Consider the following 19,488-nt stretch of genomic DNA (forward strand, 5'->3'; position numbering starts at 1 on the left):
TCTTATATATACCCATTTTGTTTAGTTTCTTATGTAGCAGATACAGTGTGAATCCAGTGCCTTGACAATTTTTCTTCTGTTGTTTTCACAGAGTTAAATTCACCTATAATTTTGTTTGAGATGATTCTGTAGTACATGCAAGTTAATTGGCTTTTAAATTTACTTTTAAAAATAGGCATCTTTTAAAATTAGGTGGTATTTTTAGTGGGGAAAAATTCTCTCTAGCGGGGAGAGTTATGATTTTTAGCAGCTTTATTTCAAATATTTGTATTAAAACTCTTTACGTGTTGCAATGAAATTAGGGATGTTTGGCTCTCTTACTCCATTATTGCAATTAGGAATTTAGCATCATCAGTGCCAAAGGACAAAAGTGTCTCATTTGCCCTATGGGGACAGGACAGTGATAAGATGATTTTTTGTCAAGGATCATTGGGTCGTAATTAAGTTACATTCATGGCTATTGCTTTTTGAAGGATGATTGGTAAATGACAGGCTTCATGTGCTTGGTACGGACAGTGTTCACTAGGGTTTTTTCTCCCTCTGTCAGAAAATCCTGTTGAGTCTGATAATGTAAATGTGGCATTTTATTCTGAACAAAAGAGCAGGGAAATGAGCTATCTTGTCTAATCATTCAGTTGTTTAACACCGACTTCCAGTTTAGACTCAATTGGCTGGAAAGCACTTGACATGTGAAGTTAGTGCTGTTCCGAACGCATGTTTGAGTAAATTTTAAAGTAAGTGACAGCTAAATTGTACCTAGGGAAATTACAAAGCCTTCAACACAGTTAATTTTTTGGGGAGGATTAGTTGTAATTGCAACACCAGTCTCCTTGAAGATTCCTTAGTATAGCAAATGAACAGAAAAACATTTAGCTCTTTCAAGAGCCTGTTCTCTTTTAACAGAATAATTTTTGTAAAGCTGATTGTACCTTGCTGAATTGACTTCCCTCTACACTAACATCTGCTTCAGATTTGTAGAGAGGGATTTGTTTTACGAGTCTACCCTCCACCCCCACCCCATAGAGTCCTTTTTTTTCTTTCTACCTCTCTAGTGATTTCAGGTTTGAGAGCTTTTCAATCAGTAAACGCCTTAGGTAAATTGCCACTTCACTAAAGCTTTATGCATAATGTTGCAGCACTTCATTCCAATTAAAATCAATATTTGGAGTCTTATTTTTATCAGGCAGACTCTCTGGTTGGGAAAGTTGTTTATTACAAGTAAAAGGGTTAGATTTAGTGCTACATTCTTGAAGCGAGAGGGGAGTGGCTTGTTGAAATTGAAGGGGGATGTTATATCTATGCACGTTATAGCCAGTCCTGCTACAGTGTGTTCTGCAAACACTCAGACATTTGAGTAATTTTGTCTCTTCAAATAGCTTTGTGTGAATAAAATTGCCCACACAAATGTTTTGGAAAATTGTGCCCATAGTATCTTGGACTTCATAGGCATCCTAAACAGAAACCAAATGAATCCCAAAACTTATGGTGTCTTAACTGTAGCATCCATTTAGTTGAAAAATAATGCTAAAGTAGGACTCTTCCAGGATTACATAAGGGCCAAGCATAATACAGTGATGACTGAGGCTCCTTCTGTCATTCGAAAATAACAGTATATCTTCCTTTTAAAAAGAACAAGTTTCAATGAGAGGGAAAAATACACCTAATCTTTAAGTAGAACAGGTATTAGCCCTGAACAGATAATATTTGTGAGTGACTTAAAGTTGTAGTATCTGGCCAACTCAATATGAAGCATGGATCATCTGTGTTCCCATTTTAAATGCTATTTTGTCCAGACCGACACTGGAAATCAGATTTTTCCAACATGGCTATGCGTATATGGGCTTTATTTCTTTTTTTACTTGATCCATATTAATTAAAGAGTAGTTTTGGACCAGGCTTTTAATGTAGTAATGTAGTAAGTATCCTTTGGAAAGATAAAAGCATGTTCAACATGCGTAAGTTTATACAAAAAGACTGCCAAATATTTTCAAATGTACGGCTGTTTGTTAGCTTAAAATCCTTATGTCTAAATAGCATTTTCTTAAAATGTGGAAAATCTTTTTTTAAGTTAGTGAGTTGTAACAAGAAACATTAAAATGCTACCTATACTCAAAATTTGAAGCTTACAGTAAGTTCCTAATTTTCATTGGGCTTTTCTAACAGGATTGTAAAAACGGCTTACAGAAGTAGTTGGTGGTACTTACTTGGAATTAACTGCAGGTTGTGACAATTAAGAAGTACTGCGGGTTGTTGAATAAATCATATTAACTCAAGTACAAAGATAAGCTTGGTGGTTTCTTCTTTGCAGTAGTAGTACAAACAATTTCTTTATAGAAATTCAGCCTCTACACCTTTTATGGTTTTATAGCTGGTTGTTGCCAGTTTTATCATATTATCTGTTTTATCTAGTAAACTGTGGATGACTGGTTGGTTCCTTGAATGCAACAGAACAGATATATCAGATTTCGATAAACTCAAACCAAATGTCTAGTAAATTAGTGTGTAAGATACTGACCTCCTTAAATGCAGAGTTATTCAGGTGCCTTTGAGCAGTAAGTACCAGTAACAAGTACAATATTTCTATTTTTGTTATCTCAGTTCTTTGCTGACTTTTCTCTGCATATACAGTATTAATGCCTTCAGAAGTATACATTTAGAGACTAGAAAACTCTTAATGTTCCTGTTTGAATGACATTCCAATTATTCATTCATTTATTGATAGCTTTGACCTAAAAACAGTCACTTTAATCCTTTAGGAATACAGCCGAAACAATACTATGGCTGTTTGAACATCAATCTGAAAAGCTAGATTTATCACTGAAAACTTTAATTTGAATGTATAAATGTTGTTGTGCCTCCTTAGAAATTGAGTAGTTTTCTGTAAAACTGGTTTTTTTTTAGATGTTAACTGAACTCGCATCTAAAGCAGGAGAAAAATACTGATTATATAAAGCTTTATATCTGTCTATGGTAACTACCATAGTATTTCTCTTTTATGACAGTAATCTAGCCTGCAACATCTACTTGCAGTTTTGAAATTAACCTGTAATTTAGTCTTCACCCCAAATGACAAAAATTCAAATGACTCCATGGGGTGCCAGAAGATGCACTGTAAACAGGGCTCGGTAAGGGGGATAAGGTAGAAATCCGTCATCTTAGGTTCATTTTCAGAATGCCAGTATTACTGAACAAAATTAATTCTTCTTCTGTGTTTTACTCTTAACATTTTTAAAATATTAGCCTAGATGAAGATAGTAGTATATAGTAGTCTAGATAGTTCGTTCTTTGAAAAAGCACAATTTGTGCTGCACAAGAAATGCAGTGTGAGAAGAGGACTTCTGAATTTGGCTTGTTTTAACAGTAATATCTTAATTTGTTAAGCTTCAGTTGATCAATAATAAAGTTGCTTCAGGAATGTAAAATCATTATTTCAAGTCAGTTTTATGGCCTTCAGTTGCTGCTGTTAAGTGATTTTATTTATCTGTTTATTTTTTCCCCTTTCCTACTTCCACCACCCTCTACTTGATAAGACTTTTGAAATCTGAAATGCAGTCTTATTGACTGTTTGGCTACGTACTACATTTTGTGCATGTCACTTTGGTTTGTTTCAATTTCAGTTTAAACCTTTCCCTTAAAGGATAACTTCACATATTGTTTTACCAGTGTTTCAGTGGTTGTCCTCTGTTGGTTTTGGTTTGGTTTTTTTTAGATTGGGTTGTAATCCTTTGGAAAAGGGTCTGCAAGTAGATGATTCAGTTCTGTTAGTTGCGCAGCGTAGGATGTTAATTTATATTTGTTGTTATTTTAAGCTCCAGATCTGATTGTTTTTATGGCTTTTCAGTTTTGCATTTTATGCATACTTCTGAAGACGTTAATACTGTATACGCAGGGAAAAAAGTCAGCAAAGGACTGAGATAACAACAATGGAAATGCTTTACTTGTTACTGGTACTTACTGCTCAAAGGCACCTGAATAAGTGCATTTAAGGAAGTCAGAATCTTACGCACTAATTTACTAGTACCATGGATATATATTAGTGCCATGGCTCTGTGTGACATGGATAGCCCAGCATAAAATACATTTTGGGACCTTAATATATTGTTGAATTAATTGCAAAAATTACATTTTTATTGCGGAAAATATACATTGGATTCTGACCTTTATATAGAACGGAAAAGTGCTAGCCCTTCAATTGTGACAAAATGGAAATCAACAGATGATTTATAGCTAGTCTGTTCAGGTGTAAAACAAGTATAAAGCAATCTAAAGAGCTGTGGTTAACTTAGCTAACTCTGGAGATCTATACTGAAATAAAAATGCTGTGGAAAAATTTTAAAGCACTTAAAAATTGAATATGTCTAAACAGAGACATTTAGAGGTAATATAATGTGCACAATATTACTTATTAACAAGAAAAAATAGAACTCTTAAATACAAACTAAAATTTCTGTGGCATTGGGGTTTCATCACAGTAGTATATAGCAGAACTTAAGAATTTTACTTCAAAAATTAAGTGCATCGAATGATGAAGAGCATTCACATCTTTGGTTAATTTGTAGTGAACAGCGGTCATGCAATCAAAAATTATACAGCCAAGAGCTTTAAGCATAAATCTGTAGTTCTGTTTTCATTTCTGTGGCTGTCAAGCATACATGGTATTTGTTTGTAGGAAAATGTACCTGTTATTTAAAAATAACTGTAGCATATTGCGGGGGAAAAGAAATATGCTCTTGGATTATAGACTGCTGAAGGAATTTTCCTTGAAATTTTCAAGAGTAAAGTGGGTTCAGCATGCACTGCTCTTGCTCGGAATGTTTGATTGTTTGTTTTCTTGTTTTGTTTCATTCAACAAGGGATGACATGCCTGCAGCTCTGGAAGCTTTAATCAACTGTTATAAGAAGTATGGTAAAATTCTTCAGCTTCATAACATCTACTGTAGACTGATAGAAAAAGGAGACGCTGATCTTCTACAAAAGGGTTAGTTGCATGTAGTCAAATGCTGTCCAGGTATATGACGTGTTTTCTGGAGGCTTTTCTTCCATGATTTGTGTATCACTTACTTTAACTGAAAGAAAAAAAATCGTTTGTCTTTATATGTGTAACTTTAAAGCACTTAAATGATGCTTAAGTTCTTCAGATTGAAAATTAATATTAATTTTAAATGTAGAAGAATCCTAATGTTTGGATAATACAGTGTCAAGCTCTCAAACATTAGTGCTAATACTTGTCCTAACTACATATATTACTATTAAGAAACAACTTAATAGTAACACAACACAATAGTAAAACAACATGTTTTTCAAATAGTTATGCAGTTAAGAAATCCTATATTCTCACTCTCTACAAGTAGAGAATGTCAATATATAGTCTGTCTACTTTATTGAATGTAATTCAAAATATAGTGCAGATAAACAGAAAAACATTTTAAATATACTCAACCGCAAAGCTACAACAAATTGTGTAGTATGTTGTAATCATTCTGTATGTTTCAAAATGTATTTCCCTATAGCTTATTCTTGGAGTTTTGTGATGCTTGGAAAATATTAGTATTAAGAATACCTGATGTATATATTAAAATGCTTCAATGTATTTAGTAAATTAATGAGTTTTATTATCTCTTTAGTTTCAGATTTTATAAGCAGAGAATATGGTGACATGATGGCTCTTTATGATCTCTTCTTTGCCTTCTTGCAAACAGGAAAATACAAAGAGGCCAGGAAGGTCATTGAGGTGGGATTTTAACTATAGTACTCTAATCGTGCAGCTATTTAGACTCTTAATTAGAAACATTTAAAGTTTTTAACCTTTAATTACACTTGTTCTGATTCATGTTAATAGAATTCAATTCCAATAATAAAAAAAAAAAACTCAACCAGCTTTATTTTGTATAATTACAGTTCAGAAGAGAGGCAGTCTTGTTGTATATTGAAATTGTTTCCTCACTTTTTCAAATTCGCTGTTATATATCAAAATGATATTTGCATATTAAATATCGGATTGTGGAACAATTAAATTAAACTGGCATTCCTGGGTGTAAAGTTGCTAATCCTCTTTCTGAAGGAATTCTTTGTTCTTAAAAGCACTGGAATTTAATTTGCTGCAGACCATGCTCAGATTTATTTGTAATGCTTGTCTACAAGTTAATCAGCCAAACAAGCGCTGTCTGCTACTGTTTGGCATTTAATTTAGCATTTCTTCTCTCTCTCTTTTTCAGGATAGTAAGCAGCTTATAGGAAGTGGTAGGTGACAAACTTGGTCTATTTAGGATTAGTATATTTTATCTAGACTTGATTGAAATTGTGCTTACTGAAATTGATAAGTCAAAGGGGCAGCTGCAGAGTCTGCCCAGATTGTGATTATTTTTCTTCTTAACACAGTTGTATATTTTTAAAATGCTGCATAAGTTTTCTGGTTAATGTGTGGGAGGAGGCATCTTGCAGAAAAAGTAATACTTTGTCCTCATCGTTTTTGTATTATGTGCATACATAACTCTGTAACCTAATTTTCTGGGTTTTCTCCTTCCTAAGACAAAGTATGCTTTTTTTCCTAAATCCCCCTAGAATATTTGAGATACCAGTTATCCCTACTTGAATTATCTAATAGAATTCTTGCATTTAAAATATCTTAACTGAAGATCTGCTTGTTTGTCTGTGGTGGAACAATACTGTCCTGCTGCGGGGTTTGTGGAAATTGCTAAGCACGATGTTGAAGCATTGATGTTTTTGTTCTGAGAGGGTTTTTTGGAGCTCAAAGTCTTATAATACAGAAGAATAAAAATATCAGTATCCGACAGAAGATGATACTGAGGAGTTGAGTTCTTTTTATAGGGATTAAAGCATATAGGAGGTAAAAGGATGAAATCTGAGAATTGGAAGTAAAATTAAAGCTAAATGAATAAAACTGGTACTTGGTGTGATTTAGCAGCTGTTTCTTTGATACTGGCATTTAATTTCTCAAAACTTATATTGGTGGCTACAGTTCAGCAGTCATGAATAGGATGGTAAGCAAACTGTCAAATTGTCGAGGCTTTGAAACTTCTGTCATTTTCTTAATAGGTGCCAAATTATCTCTGTAAATATTCAGTATTTGGTCATTGATCATAAATTATTAGTAACCACAAACAGACATTTAGGTGTAAATCTGAACACATGATATCTGGAGACTAAATGGAAGTTTTTTCTGGCTTTTTATGCTATTTAGAGTAGGTTTTCTTGCTCTTACCTAACTTCCTTGAAGTACAAATTAGAGCTTTGTATATGCTGTTGAGAAAAAGAAGTTTTACATTCTGGAATTTTTAGGAATATAGGAATTTAGCTAGGAATAGTATACATGTATTTTACCAGTGGATAAAGTGGCACAAAATGAATGTTGTGTTATATTTTATGGTATTTTGTATATTTTGTATATTTTATGGTATGGTGTGTTATATTTTAAGTATGCTTTTATTATGTACCAATATGTTAGGTATTTTCAAAGAAATTTTTTCCTCGGGGGTAGGAATCTTAAAATTGTTATTTTGCCAAAGAGGAGAATAGCTTTTATTGTTTTAAACCATAAACATGTTACTATTTGGGTTTTGTGTTTGTTGGGAAGTTGAAGCCTTAATGAATATAATGTGGAAGATGGAGTACAAGGTATATGTGTATCCATTTCTCTAGTCCAGTGGTTTTTGTGACTAAATTACTTCTCTTGTTGGTGATCTCAGATTGTTTTTCTTTTTTCCTTTCATGTGAAATAATATTCAGTAAAGGGTGATCAATTGGTGCTGCTTTCTGTGTTTAGATGCTGTTGCATATTAGACATGGATTACCTTTCAACATGTACTTCTATCATGTATTGCTGATTATGGTGGTCAACTGATTTTAGTGGTATCATTTGTTTTATTATTTGTTTTATTAACTCTGTGGAGTTAATAAAGAGTATCTAAAAGGGCAGTAATGCAGCTGGAAAAAAATTTCCTTAAGAGCTAAGGAAATGAAGACCATGGACAATATGGTCATTTGAATGGGGTGTTACTCATTGGAGACCACTGCCTCAGCTTGCTCTTGCTATTTTTAGAAATCAGCCATATGCTAGATGCTTATGTGAAACTTAGTGACAACTGCTGCTTTGAAAAACTTGCAACTCAAAGCCCCAGGAATAAGAAAATAACTCTTAAATCTCAATCTTTGGTAAAATACAAGTGGGTGACAATAGTGGGAAAGGAAGAAGGGTAAGACTTGAGTGAGATTATAAAAATTAGGTGAGAGTTGTGTATGTACATTATCTGGTCACAAATGTGTTCTGCATGTGTATATATAAGCTCATGTTGTGGGATATTGTCATATCAAGAAAGCTGAAAGCTCTGGGGCTCATCTGCTTGCTGGAAGGACAGCAAGACTAAGCAGAGAATGATAGTATAAAAGACAATGAAAGGTGAATAGAAAGGAGATGAGGCAAAGAATGCACCTGACAGATACCAGAACAAGTAAACTGAAGCATGTGGTAGTTTGGTGGTGTGAGTCTCTTTTGAAGCGATGCTAAGTGGAAGAGAAGCTGTGGTTGAGAAGACTGTGGGGGAAAGTGCAGCTAACTTCTAAGGCTTCACGGAGTTTGGTTGATAAGGTAACAGTTTCCAATGTTGCTGGACTGCCTTGTTAAGCTCTTGAAAGTCTATTCTCATTTGTTCTGTGGCAGGTAGCTAGAGAAGAAAGCCTCTCTCGAAGACAGTACCTCCAAATGAGGTAGCTTTGGCTGCTCTGTAAAGTAAAAGTCTTTTATTCTAGCTGTTCCTGAAGATTCCTGAGCCCTTGAGGTTATGCTGGTGGAGGGATGTGCTGATAGATGCTCTTTTGCTTTCCACTGGGAACAAGTTCTACCATTGGGTGCTATAGTACTTCAAAGCATGATTTAGTCTTCAGTTCTTAATTGCACCTCAACTGATCAGTTAGCTTTTGTCTTGAGTCCTTCAAAGGTGATCATGTCAAAACAAAGTTAGCAGATCTGTCTCCTTGCCCCTTATCATAAGGTCAGGTACTAGCTTGCTTTCCCTTGGAGTTGGCACAGCATGACTTGTATGTCATCAAATCTACCTCTAGTTACTTAGGATTTTTTCCCTTACTTGGAAAGGCAGTTTAATTGCCTCTTTTCCTTCAGTTTTGTTTTTCATAAAAAAGAAAGGAAGAAAATAAAGTCAATACATTTTGCCTTTAACTAAATTAAACTGCATTAAAATTCATGTAGGTTAAAAGAAAGGGATATGAATTTTCAATAAATAGGATGAGGGAAGAAGTACCTTCTAGAAAGGTACTGTCTTCTAAAATGTTGTTTTATTTTGATAATACCTAATCAAATTTTCTCCTGGAGAGAGATCTTATGTAATTATTCATATGTGTTGCTCCAGAGGTCCAGGTGGTAGATCAGAGAGTCTGGAAGGAGTTGCTTGGCCTAGTATTCTTTTAAGTCTGGTATGTAAATGGTAAGAGAATTTTCTAGAGCCTAGTCCTCCAAATCCCTCCAATCCACAGCTTCTAACCTGTTGCCAGAACTGAACAATTTGAATTCCCTTATGTTTACTCAGTTGTTGACTGCCACTTTATTAACCTGATTGAGCTGATGGTGGAGAGCTGGACTGATGTGAAGGTCATCCAGGAGAGTGGGAATGAAAAAGGGAATGTTACACCACCTCGGAGGAATCTACTTCCCCCCTCCTTCACCTGTTATTTTGTTTGCATGCTGCATGGAGGTTTAAAGATTTAACTACCTAAAGTAGTTAGAATACAGTTGTTGTCTGTCATTTTGGTCCAATTTTAATTATTTGGTCATATCTGAATTTTGCACTGAGATCTCATACTTGCAGCTGTTTTACGTGCATGATGGTTGAGTATTTCTAGATTCACCCTTTTTCCTTCATTTATTATTCATGCTGAATGCAATTATCAAAATACTCTCTGAATCTGCATGTAATTAAACCCATGTCCACTCTTGGCTCTTTCTGGTAGTCACAAGACTTAAATATCATTAAGTACTGTAACAGTCCAGCAGAGGTTCAAGCAAGCCCTTTAAACCTCCTTAGCAAAAGTCTAAACTGTGTTTTCATGAAGTAGAAACAAACACTTTACACCTATGACTAAAGTATGCAAGGTTTTAAACTGGTGTTAAATCCATTTCTGCACTGTATTGATAAAATCATTACACCTTAAACTGTATTTCATTGGACAGCAAAGTACTTGTGTGAAAAACAAACAAACAAACAAAACCAAAACAAGCACCACATTAAAAAAGGGGTATCAGGTCACTGGCATTTTTAGTTAGGAGCTTATGGACTCCTGTGATAGGAACTAGGAGTTTGCAGAGATGTTCGACTGTTTTTTGTTGTTTGGCAGATACTTCTTGAAATCTTTCTAGATCAAAACACATCAGCTATTAAATTAAAATTGTTCCTTCAATGAAAGAGTAAAAGCCCTAGTTTCTGCTCTGTTTGTAGTTTTACTGGAAATGAAGGCTAAGAGAGGATTACTGTATTTAGGTTATAGGGAAAGATCTCAGAACTACATGGGAAAACTTTTTAGCAGAAGACCAACCTGTACAAGTTTGCTACCACTAGAGGAACCTCCCTTGAAAATGGCAATGCATAGTGCATGGCTTCAGAATTCTTTTAACCAGACTTTATGCTTTCCTCATCTTCTGCTCTCATACTTAAATATATCATTTATATTTAATAGTTAAATATATCATACCATATCTGTCATATCTCAAGACATTTATGTGAAGAATTGAGGGACAAATCGTTGTGAAATATTTTAATGAAATGTGTTCCAATGTGAATAAATGCAAGAACAGGCATTTGCTGCCGAAATTGAAGACCTGACAAAAGAACTGTTTTGGGTGAGTTTAGTTTACAGGAATATATCTATCAACAGATGTCAAGTTAATTCAGGAAGTAAATAGATTTAAGCGAAGAATTGTGACATCCACTGTCAGCAGACCTCAAGATACCAGGTGCCATTGGATTTAATCTACCATAAAAACAATGAGAATATTTCTACTTGATATTGAGAGATTACAACCTTCTTTCATCCAGATTACTTTTTTAAGAGTCTACATCATAGAATTGAGTCTTGCTGATTTTATGCTGGAGATAGACTATTGGGAGAAGATGATTTCTTGATTTGTGACAACAGGATTTAGGGATTTTTTTAATGCGTAATTTAATGATGGTTATATCTAGTGTCTGAATTTACCTACAAAGACTTATTTTTGGTCCAGTTAAGAAAAGAGTGGAGGTGATTAGAACGAAATATAAATGTTTGTGAATGTTGAATGCAACTTGTATTAGATAACAGTGGTCTGAGATTGAGGAGTAGTTTGTAGGGGGTGTAATAGCTTTTATTAGAGCAAAGGTATACAACTGAGAGGGAAGGGAAAGGCTGAAGAGCTTTTAGGCACACAAGCCCTATAATTACAAGAAAAGATTTTTTTTTTTTTCTTACTATTGAGTCCTATTAGTCTAATAAAAGCATTACTTTTCCTTATGAAACTGGACTCTGATACAGCTATTAGTGAAGCTGGATTTTGTGTCCCTGCATATGTGGGTTTATAAAAAAAAAAGGTGCTTACTAGTTCAGTGCACATTATTTAGAAGTTCTTAAGTACTGCTTTCTTAAAAGAATGCAAATGAATATGTTTCAAATAAGTAAATTGGGTAAAAATTTATTGAACAAATTCCTTCCAGAAAGGGAGAAGATAATGTTTTGGAATGTGGGATCATGGTAAGAGCTGTGGGTCCTTTCTTAGCTCCAGGGACTTTGTGTTAGAGGGAAGATACTACTGAATTTTATAATGCTTTTTGAGTTCATCGTACAACATAAAATCACATTACAGTGCAAAGAGCAAATTTTTGCTCTGTTTTGAGGCTAGAAAATCTTTGAGGATTTTGTTTGGAGCAGGGGTTTTGCATATTTTTGATGTAATCTTTTCTTCCAGTATGATTATTGTTGTGAAGTTCTCTTATTGTCTAATGATTTTTTTATAATAATACTTTACTGCATAATTTCTGTTGGAAATCTTACTGCTAAATGTAGGGTATTCCAATAGTACTTAAGCATATATCAGTCTCAGTTGTCATGAGTAATGCTGCAGTTGTAAAGCTCTTTCCTATTTTTATTTTGGTATTTTTGGAAAATAATCAAGTTTGCTTACATTTTTTGCAATGTCTGCCTAACGTAAAGCACCATTATTCCTGTTTCAAGGAAATAAATCATGAGTATTTACTGAACAGATACTAATTGTGTTGGGAAAGTCTGTGAACTACGTAACTGACAGAAGCTTTGAGGCAAATACATACTTAAGGAAAACCAAAAAAAACCCAACAGTAAAAACTGATGTTTTGTGACTTTTCCCAGTAGAGACTGTAAGCTTTGCATTTTCTTATTGTGAACCACTGCTGCTTTTTATGTAAAAATTAGCCTAGTATAAGTAGGCTAGTTGTTACCTCAGGTAATTGTAGGATAGGCAGAAAGGAGAGCATGAGCTTGAATTGTAATCACTCCCAACAGGAGAGTTAGGGCAGATAAATATGTAGACATGTGTCCATTTATGTCTTTCAGTAAATATCAGATAGTGCAAATAAACCACCGAATACACTATAATTGTATAGGTTTTGAAGGCATAACTTGCAATGGAGCAACTCATAATTTTCAAACTCTGATGCTATATTAGAGTACTTGCCCTCATTATCAAACTTGAAAATTAGTCATATTGAAGGTACAGATTTATTCAAGCTTTCATACAGTTATCCTTTACCCAAAAGGTTGAGCAAGTGTCCGGATGTTTCAGATGAGCTTCTCATTAAAGAAATCAGTATTATGGGGGTTGGGGTGTGTTTAGTCATATTATTTATTTCTGGGCAAAACTGCTTACAAAAAACAAAAGCAATTACTCCTTTTTTTTTTTTTTTAGAGAAATCCTGTCTTAGTTATAAGCCATTTGAAAGGTTTTATTTTGTTTAGAAAGAATAAAGTGAATGAGGATATCTTCCTATGCCATCACTGAAGAAACCATTTTTGAAATCCACGAGAGCTAAACTTTTTTCAAGGTAGAAAATGAACTTGTAGAAAACTATTACTTCTATTGCCTGCCATATACAGATGTAGCTCTAGTGTTATCCTGGGAGTACAATGACTTAAAGAAAAGCAGAGCTAGAGAGGGGTAATGTATTTTATTACATAGCTGATAAGATTGCAACAGGAAAGATGCTTTTTGATGCAGAGATTATTTTTAGATCCCTCAGTCTTTAAAGATGCTTCTTTTATAAACTTCTAGACTATTGCGTAGAAGTTCGTATGTTCAGAGCCAGTAATCAAAACAATCTTCTGTGTATTCCGTATATCCCTCTATGTTACTTCACTTACGTTATGCTATAAAGATTATAATGTAAGAAATGCAGCAAAATGGTATGCTTGTTTCATGCATATGAACACAGATTTAAGATTATATAAAAAAAATCTTAATATAAATGGTTTAATCAGTATTTTTTGAGACTAATGCATTGCTATTTGAAGGTGAAGGAGTATTTAATGAGAGGCAAAGATATAACAGAAGTGTAAGATAATTTTAACCGTCTCATCCATCAACTAGATTTAGATGGCTACACAAAGTACAAAAACTTACATCTGTGTATTCTTTTAACTTTCTGATTAGGCAGTACACCTACTGCTTAATAGAAGTGAGGACTTCTGCCAAGAGTTTTAACGTAGGGGAAGATTCAAGCATAGCGTACAGTGTTTATGTTGTAAAAAACTTTGTTCAAGTAAGCTGCCATGCAGAAATATCCCAGGCCTCATTGAAGCTGCGTGGAATTTGTGACATTTTATAGACATTTTTGTGGAATCAGGGAAAAATTTATCTTTAAATTAAGAACTTGCCATCAAATGTTCTGTTTTCACCGATGCTGATGTTGGAGAGAGCTGGTAGAAATGACATACATCAGTTCTTATAGCTGTCTGTTTAAAGCTGTCTGTTTGGAGAAGTAACGCATTTTCTTGCAAGACATTGCTTTGGCATCTAAATCTCAGTAACTGGTTCTGGTACTGGTAACATAAGTCTGTTATGGCTGTTGATGTAACTCATCATGAAATGTTCTTCTTCCTTACCAGCATTAGCTGTCTCTTATTATTACTGGCTTTTTTTAGCTGCAAGAGAGGAACGAATGGATCTACCTGTCCAAAAAATACCATCAGAAAGTGCAGCATGGATGGTGTTTATAAAATTTGTCTGTTTCTTTCCAATATGTTTGTATTGGTGATTATAGTAGAACTGTTTCCCTAAGAAAAGACTGAAATTTGGGAAGAAAATGTAAGTAAGTAAACATAACGAAAGGAAGGAAACATAAAACACTTAAGGAGGGCAGAGTTAAACTTGAAAGGTTAGAATTGATGCATTACTCACAGCAAAGTTACACTGTGAAAGGCTAGAATAAGTTGTCCAGGATATGTAACAATTATTTTGCCAACCAGTGCACAGTAGTAGTTTGTGGAAGTGCAGTGCTGGAAGGTTAAAACAAGAGAGTAATCCACCTTGTGTCATGTATATTGCAAACGAAAAATACTTTTGCTGGCTTTTAAATAATTATGTATCCAAAGCCAGCTGTAGGAAAAGTGGTGCCGTTTTGGGACACTCTCAACTCTTAGTTTTCTGAAAGTCCCTCTTTTTGAACAATACCACAGGGTTTCTGGTCTGTTATGTTGGGTTTTGCGTTTTTTCTCCTTAAGTAGGTTTTGTGTTTAAAGAGAAAAAGGTTGCTTTAGGCAAGTAGAGAGAAGTAAATCAATATTTTTCCAGGTGTCTTCTGTAAATCACCTAACTTTTTTTTTAAGGCTTTTTAAAACATAAAAAAATGGTATTGGTCTATTAGCTGGAACAGTTACAGAACACTAATGTAAACAAAACTTGAATATTTCTATCGTTATATAAAAATCTGGAAAAACATCAAATAGAATCCTCTCTGACAGGTCAGTGTTTTGCTAGACAATCTGTTTTCTTTCAGTTGTAATAGGTAGAAATTAGCACAAATAAAAATGTTAGTACAGAAAAGATTTTTTTTCTGGTGATTGGACCCCTTCAGTCACCTGTCTGGAGTGACTGGTTCTAGGAAGGAAGAGAAAGAATCAGATGCTTTCAGTGTATTAGGATTGTTGCATTCGCATGATTTTTGAGTGCTGCTTGGCAAGAGCTCTTCTAAAGATGCAGCGTATTTTTTCCCCTTCTGGTTAGTTTTCCCTTCTGTGTGTGAAAATACAGAATCAATGAGTAAACTAGTGTAGGCTTGTATGCTGAGCCTCAGAAAGATAGTAACAAAGGTGGTCAAAAGTATGGAATGGTTTCTGTAGGAGATATGACTAAGTAGGTGGGTTCTGCTTAGTCTGGAAAAGAAACAGTGAAACAAGGAATTATCTATACTGCTCAGGAAATTAATATGAAATGGAGAGGATACAGAGAAATCAATTGTGCATTGTCTTCCAATACAAAATCTAGGGGCTTCAAATGAAGCTGGCAGAAGCTAGGCTGCAAACAAACAAAAAGTGGTAGTATTTTGGTTGTTTTCTGTAGAAGGTAACTGAGGCAACCCTTTGCCAAAAGATCTTATGAATGATAAATCTTATGGGGTTCCAGGGGCAACTGGAAAAGCTCATGGAAGAGAAATCACTTACTAGAAACAGTGTGACCCACTGAATCTCAAGTAGTTGGAGAGTGAAAGAGCACTAAGGGGGAAGTATTGCTGGGTTTTATGTCACTTTATATTCTTCTGCAGGCACTGTTAGGAAGAAGATAAAAGGCTAGATGAACTTCTGGTCTAGTACAGTACAGTTGTTTTATATTCAGAGATAATTTAAAAGCCAGAAAACCTCCATGTTTAGTTTATATGCTGTATGAATTCCTTGAGACTCTCAATAGTTGTTTCATTCTTTAAAGCAGTGAATGCCCTAAAACTGGGGAGAAAAACAGAGAACAAAATGTTATGACTCAATAATACTTTTTTGTTGTTGTTCACTGAAACAAGCAAGATCAAAATTTTAAATGGGAATTTGGAAGAGTAATTAGAGTAACAGTTTTTTACTGATTTTTTTTTTTTTTAATTCCTTGCATTTTTTTATTCTGTATTTTAGTCTGCTGTATTGTAGGAAGTCTGCTTCCTGCTAAATGCAATGTTTGAAATTCCCTAAGATGGTAAGGGATAAGCTACAAATATGGACTATCAGGCAAGCCCTGGAGATTTAGTTAATCTGACCTAGATGTTCTTTTGATGATTGAGACCTGCAGTATGTGAAAACACTTCTCAATTTCAAAATGAAACACAAGGATATCTGTTGTATAACTCAGCTGTCCTTGTAGTGACAGACGCATCAATCATTTCTGAACAGGAAAGGATTTACTATAAAAAGTTTGTAGCTTTGGAGCTGTTGAGTTCATTGGCATTCGGATCAGCAATGATATTGGAAGTTGTAAGTGACTTCAGCATTTGAATTTTACCATGTCCTAAAGAGGATTAGCTACAAATGCAGGCAACATACTCTTTTCTTTTTCATTTTCAAGAGCCTGTTGTGTAAGATGTTAATTCTTGACTTAGTTTTCAGCATATTTTATGTGAAACTGCTTGGCAGCTCTTAAAAAAAGCACTGGACAGGTACCTATAAACATAAATAACTGTGGGGAAAAAACCTGATCGGAAAAAAAGCAAGTACCTGGAAAGCAAAACTGTGTTTAATATATACCATTTTTGAATACTTGAGAAGCCACTATTTTTCTGTAACCTCTTGGGTTGAGACTATTTTTATAGCACAGTTAAATACGTAGAAAAGATGGTCGATGTTGAAGAATGGGAGGTTAGCATCCTCTATTTTTTAAAACCCTTACAATGATTACATAAAATGGTTTGGATGGTTAGCAGGATTATATGGCCTAACATTTACTCTGCAGAACACTGTTTCCTGTAACTTCAGCAAATTTTAACATTTTTGATTGAAGTTTTGCATGCTGGTTTTCTGGTGTATGCTGACTTATTTCAGAAGGATATAATGGTAATAATTCTGCTCTTGGAAGATATAGGGAAAGGAAATTATCTGTGTTAAAAATACAGAAGGTAAATTGACGTTTCCAATGGTAATTTTTTCGGCTGCTTTTGAACTGAGACTCAATATTTCTCACAGCTTTTTGTTCAAACTGCCATTTACCTTTTATGTGAAGTGGTGTTCAAATTTTGGAAGTCGGACTTCATGTTTAAACAGTAGAGACTTCTTATAATATTAACAGCTAAAAGCCTTCAAGAGTCAAAACACATGTTTCTCTGTAGGGATGAAGAGACATTTCCTCGGAACCACTTTGAGCTATATTAATGTGAATCTAGACACCTGAAATGAAAGCAGTCTCCTCTCTGTAAATGATCCTTGTGCTAAAACAAGAGTCTACCCTGTGGGAGGGAGGGGTAAGAGGTGAAAATGATGGATGCTTTGCACACAGTTTTTTGTATCATTTTTTTAGATACGTTGGACATAAGTTACATGCCTGTAACATGTTTCTTTAAGAACTTTGAATTTTCCTATGTTTTATTTAAGAATTTTTATTATTTTAGAATTTATTTAAGATTTTATTTAAGAATTTATTTAAGTGGAGGAACTGATATTTTGATTATGGTCTGTGGTGGTGAGAAGACACAATGTGGTAGTCTATACCAGATGGAGTTTCCAAGGATTGAAACCTTTTTGAGAATGTGTGTTCTGTAGCTGTAGTCCGCTCGAAACAACAAAGGAATGAATAAGCAAAGGCTCATTAAATCTGGGAAAATTAATAACAGAAAGAACTATGGCATATTAACTATTATACATCAGTTCCTCCGTGTACACACACTTAAGAGTAAGGCTTTGCTCTGTTCTGGGACAGGAATTGCCTTACGGTTAGCATACCTGGCATCTGCATTGGCAGCGCGTTACAGTTGTAACAGTTACTCCTCTGTAAATTCCTGTTTTTCTTACTGAGCAAGAGAAGTCAGTATCTAAAAACACTATTGATTCTAGGTATTAATAGTTGTAAGAAAATGGCTAATGTTAGCAGAGAAGGGGTACCAAATGGTGGTGATGCGGTTGAGAGGCATGGTTTTCTAGTTGCTAAGACATTGCAGTGGTGTTGAATATGAACATTTCATTGTGAAGACAGTTTGGAAACATTTGGTGTAATTCTTTACCGTGAGTAATCCAAATGATTACCATGGGTAATAGCAATAATACTCTATTACTGTGGTGATAGATGTGACTTAACATTTTAGTTTATCTGAAGTGTATTTTAAATCAACACTCTCGGCAGTGTTCAACCAAAAAGGAAAAAGTCTTGAATAAAATGACTACAATTTTTAAGTCTCTTATAAAGGCAACCTAACTTGATTATTTGTGAGCTTGTAGTCTCATTCAGGTTTCAAAAAAACAAACAAAAACTATGAGCTTTTATTATGAGTACGTGTGTTATGTTTTCTTTTCCTTAGAATGTTCTATGTGAAGTAATGTGTTTCTTCTTATGGAAATAAATATTTTACAGACTCCTGGCTTGAGAGCACACTCTGGAAGGTTGCAGTGGTTTGCAAAAAAGTGTATATCAAGTAATCAGGTATGTGGCTCATATGATGTCTTCTATGTAACTGTCATTATATTCCAAGAAAAATTGTTTTGAAATACTTCATTGCTTGATTTCTGTGTTTGTGAAAGGATGTGTGACAGGCTGATGAGGTGAACTTAATGCTCTGTGTAAATGCTGGTGTATACTTAAACAGAAATATTATTTTAGCTGAATGCACACAGCATGTAAGTGCATGTATATAGAAAAATAATTGTTTGGCTGAGGTATAACTATGTTCTTTCTTTTTAAAGATGGAGACTTTGGAACACTTGGTAGAATTAACTCAAAATCTATTTGAATGTGATAGAGATGAGATGTATTACTACCTGCTTCAACTGTGTGGTAAGTGAGCTTGTGATCTTTTTCATGTTGTAGTCTGTTTTCCTTTGTGGTTGGAGATAGGCAATAACCCTGAATTGGAGAGGAGTTTTATCCTGATATGCAATTAGCCTGGATACTGTTTCTGAGGCATCTTGCGGGGGAGAGAGTACAGGTTTTTTTTACCTGCAGACCTCAACACTTACATAGAACTTATACGAGTCTTCCAATCCATGCTGTTGTCTTGTGTCCTGATTTGAAAGTTTACTCTTGTTTTGGTTTTTAATATGCTTAAAGAAGAAAAACTGCTCCTTTGTTATGTCTTCGTAACTGGCGAAGATCTGGAGTCTCCTGTAATTGGATCTGGTTCTGAAAGGTGCTTTTTTTTTTTTTTTTTTAAATCTACCAATTCTTCACCAGCCACAACCTAACTTTTGCATCATTTATAAGAACGGAACAGTGTTTTAAATTGAAAGTTCATTTCTATGCTACACTTAGTGTAGGATGTATCTATAGTGTTTTTCATT

The 19,488-nt window shown here is 34.5% G+C and overlaps 1 protein-coding gene across 2 annotated transcripts in view; it reads left to right on the forward strand.

The window, feature by feature from the left end:
* LRPPRC (leucine rich pentatricopeptide repeat containing) overlaps positions 1–19,488 on the forward strand; it is a 95,540-nt gene that overhangs the window by 46,990 nt on the left and 29,062 nt on the right. For both annotated transcript variants that reach the window (XM_075496289.1, XM_075496290.1), the window contains exons 24-27: positions 4,854–4,978; positions 5,625–5,731; positions 18,566–18,634; positions 18,895–18,985. In XM_075496289.1, the coding sequence (XP_075352404.1) occupies positions 4,854–4,978; positions 5,625–5,731; positions 18,566–18,634; positions 18,895–18,985 (392 nt within the window). The remainder of the gene's footprint in view (positions 1–4,853; positions 4,979–5,624; positions 5,732–18,565; positions 18,635–18,894; positions 18,986–19,488) is intronic.

The sequence above is a fragment of the Mycteria americana genome, chromosome 3 (genome assembly GCF_035582795.1).
Source record: "Mycteria americana isolate JAX WOST 10 ecotype Jacksonville Zoo and Gardens chromosome 3, USCA_MyAme_1.0, whole genome shotgun sequence".
NCBI classification, from domain to species: domain Eukaryota; kingdom Metazoa; phylum Chordata; class Aves; order Ciconiiformes; family Ciconiidae; genus Mycteria; species Mycteria americana.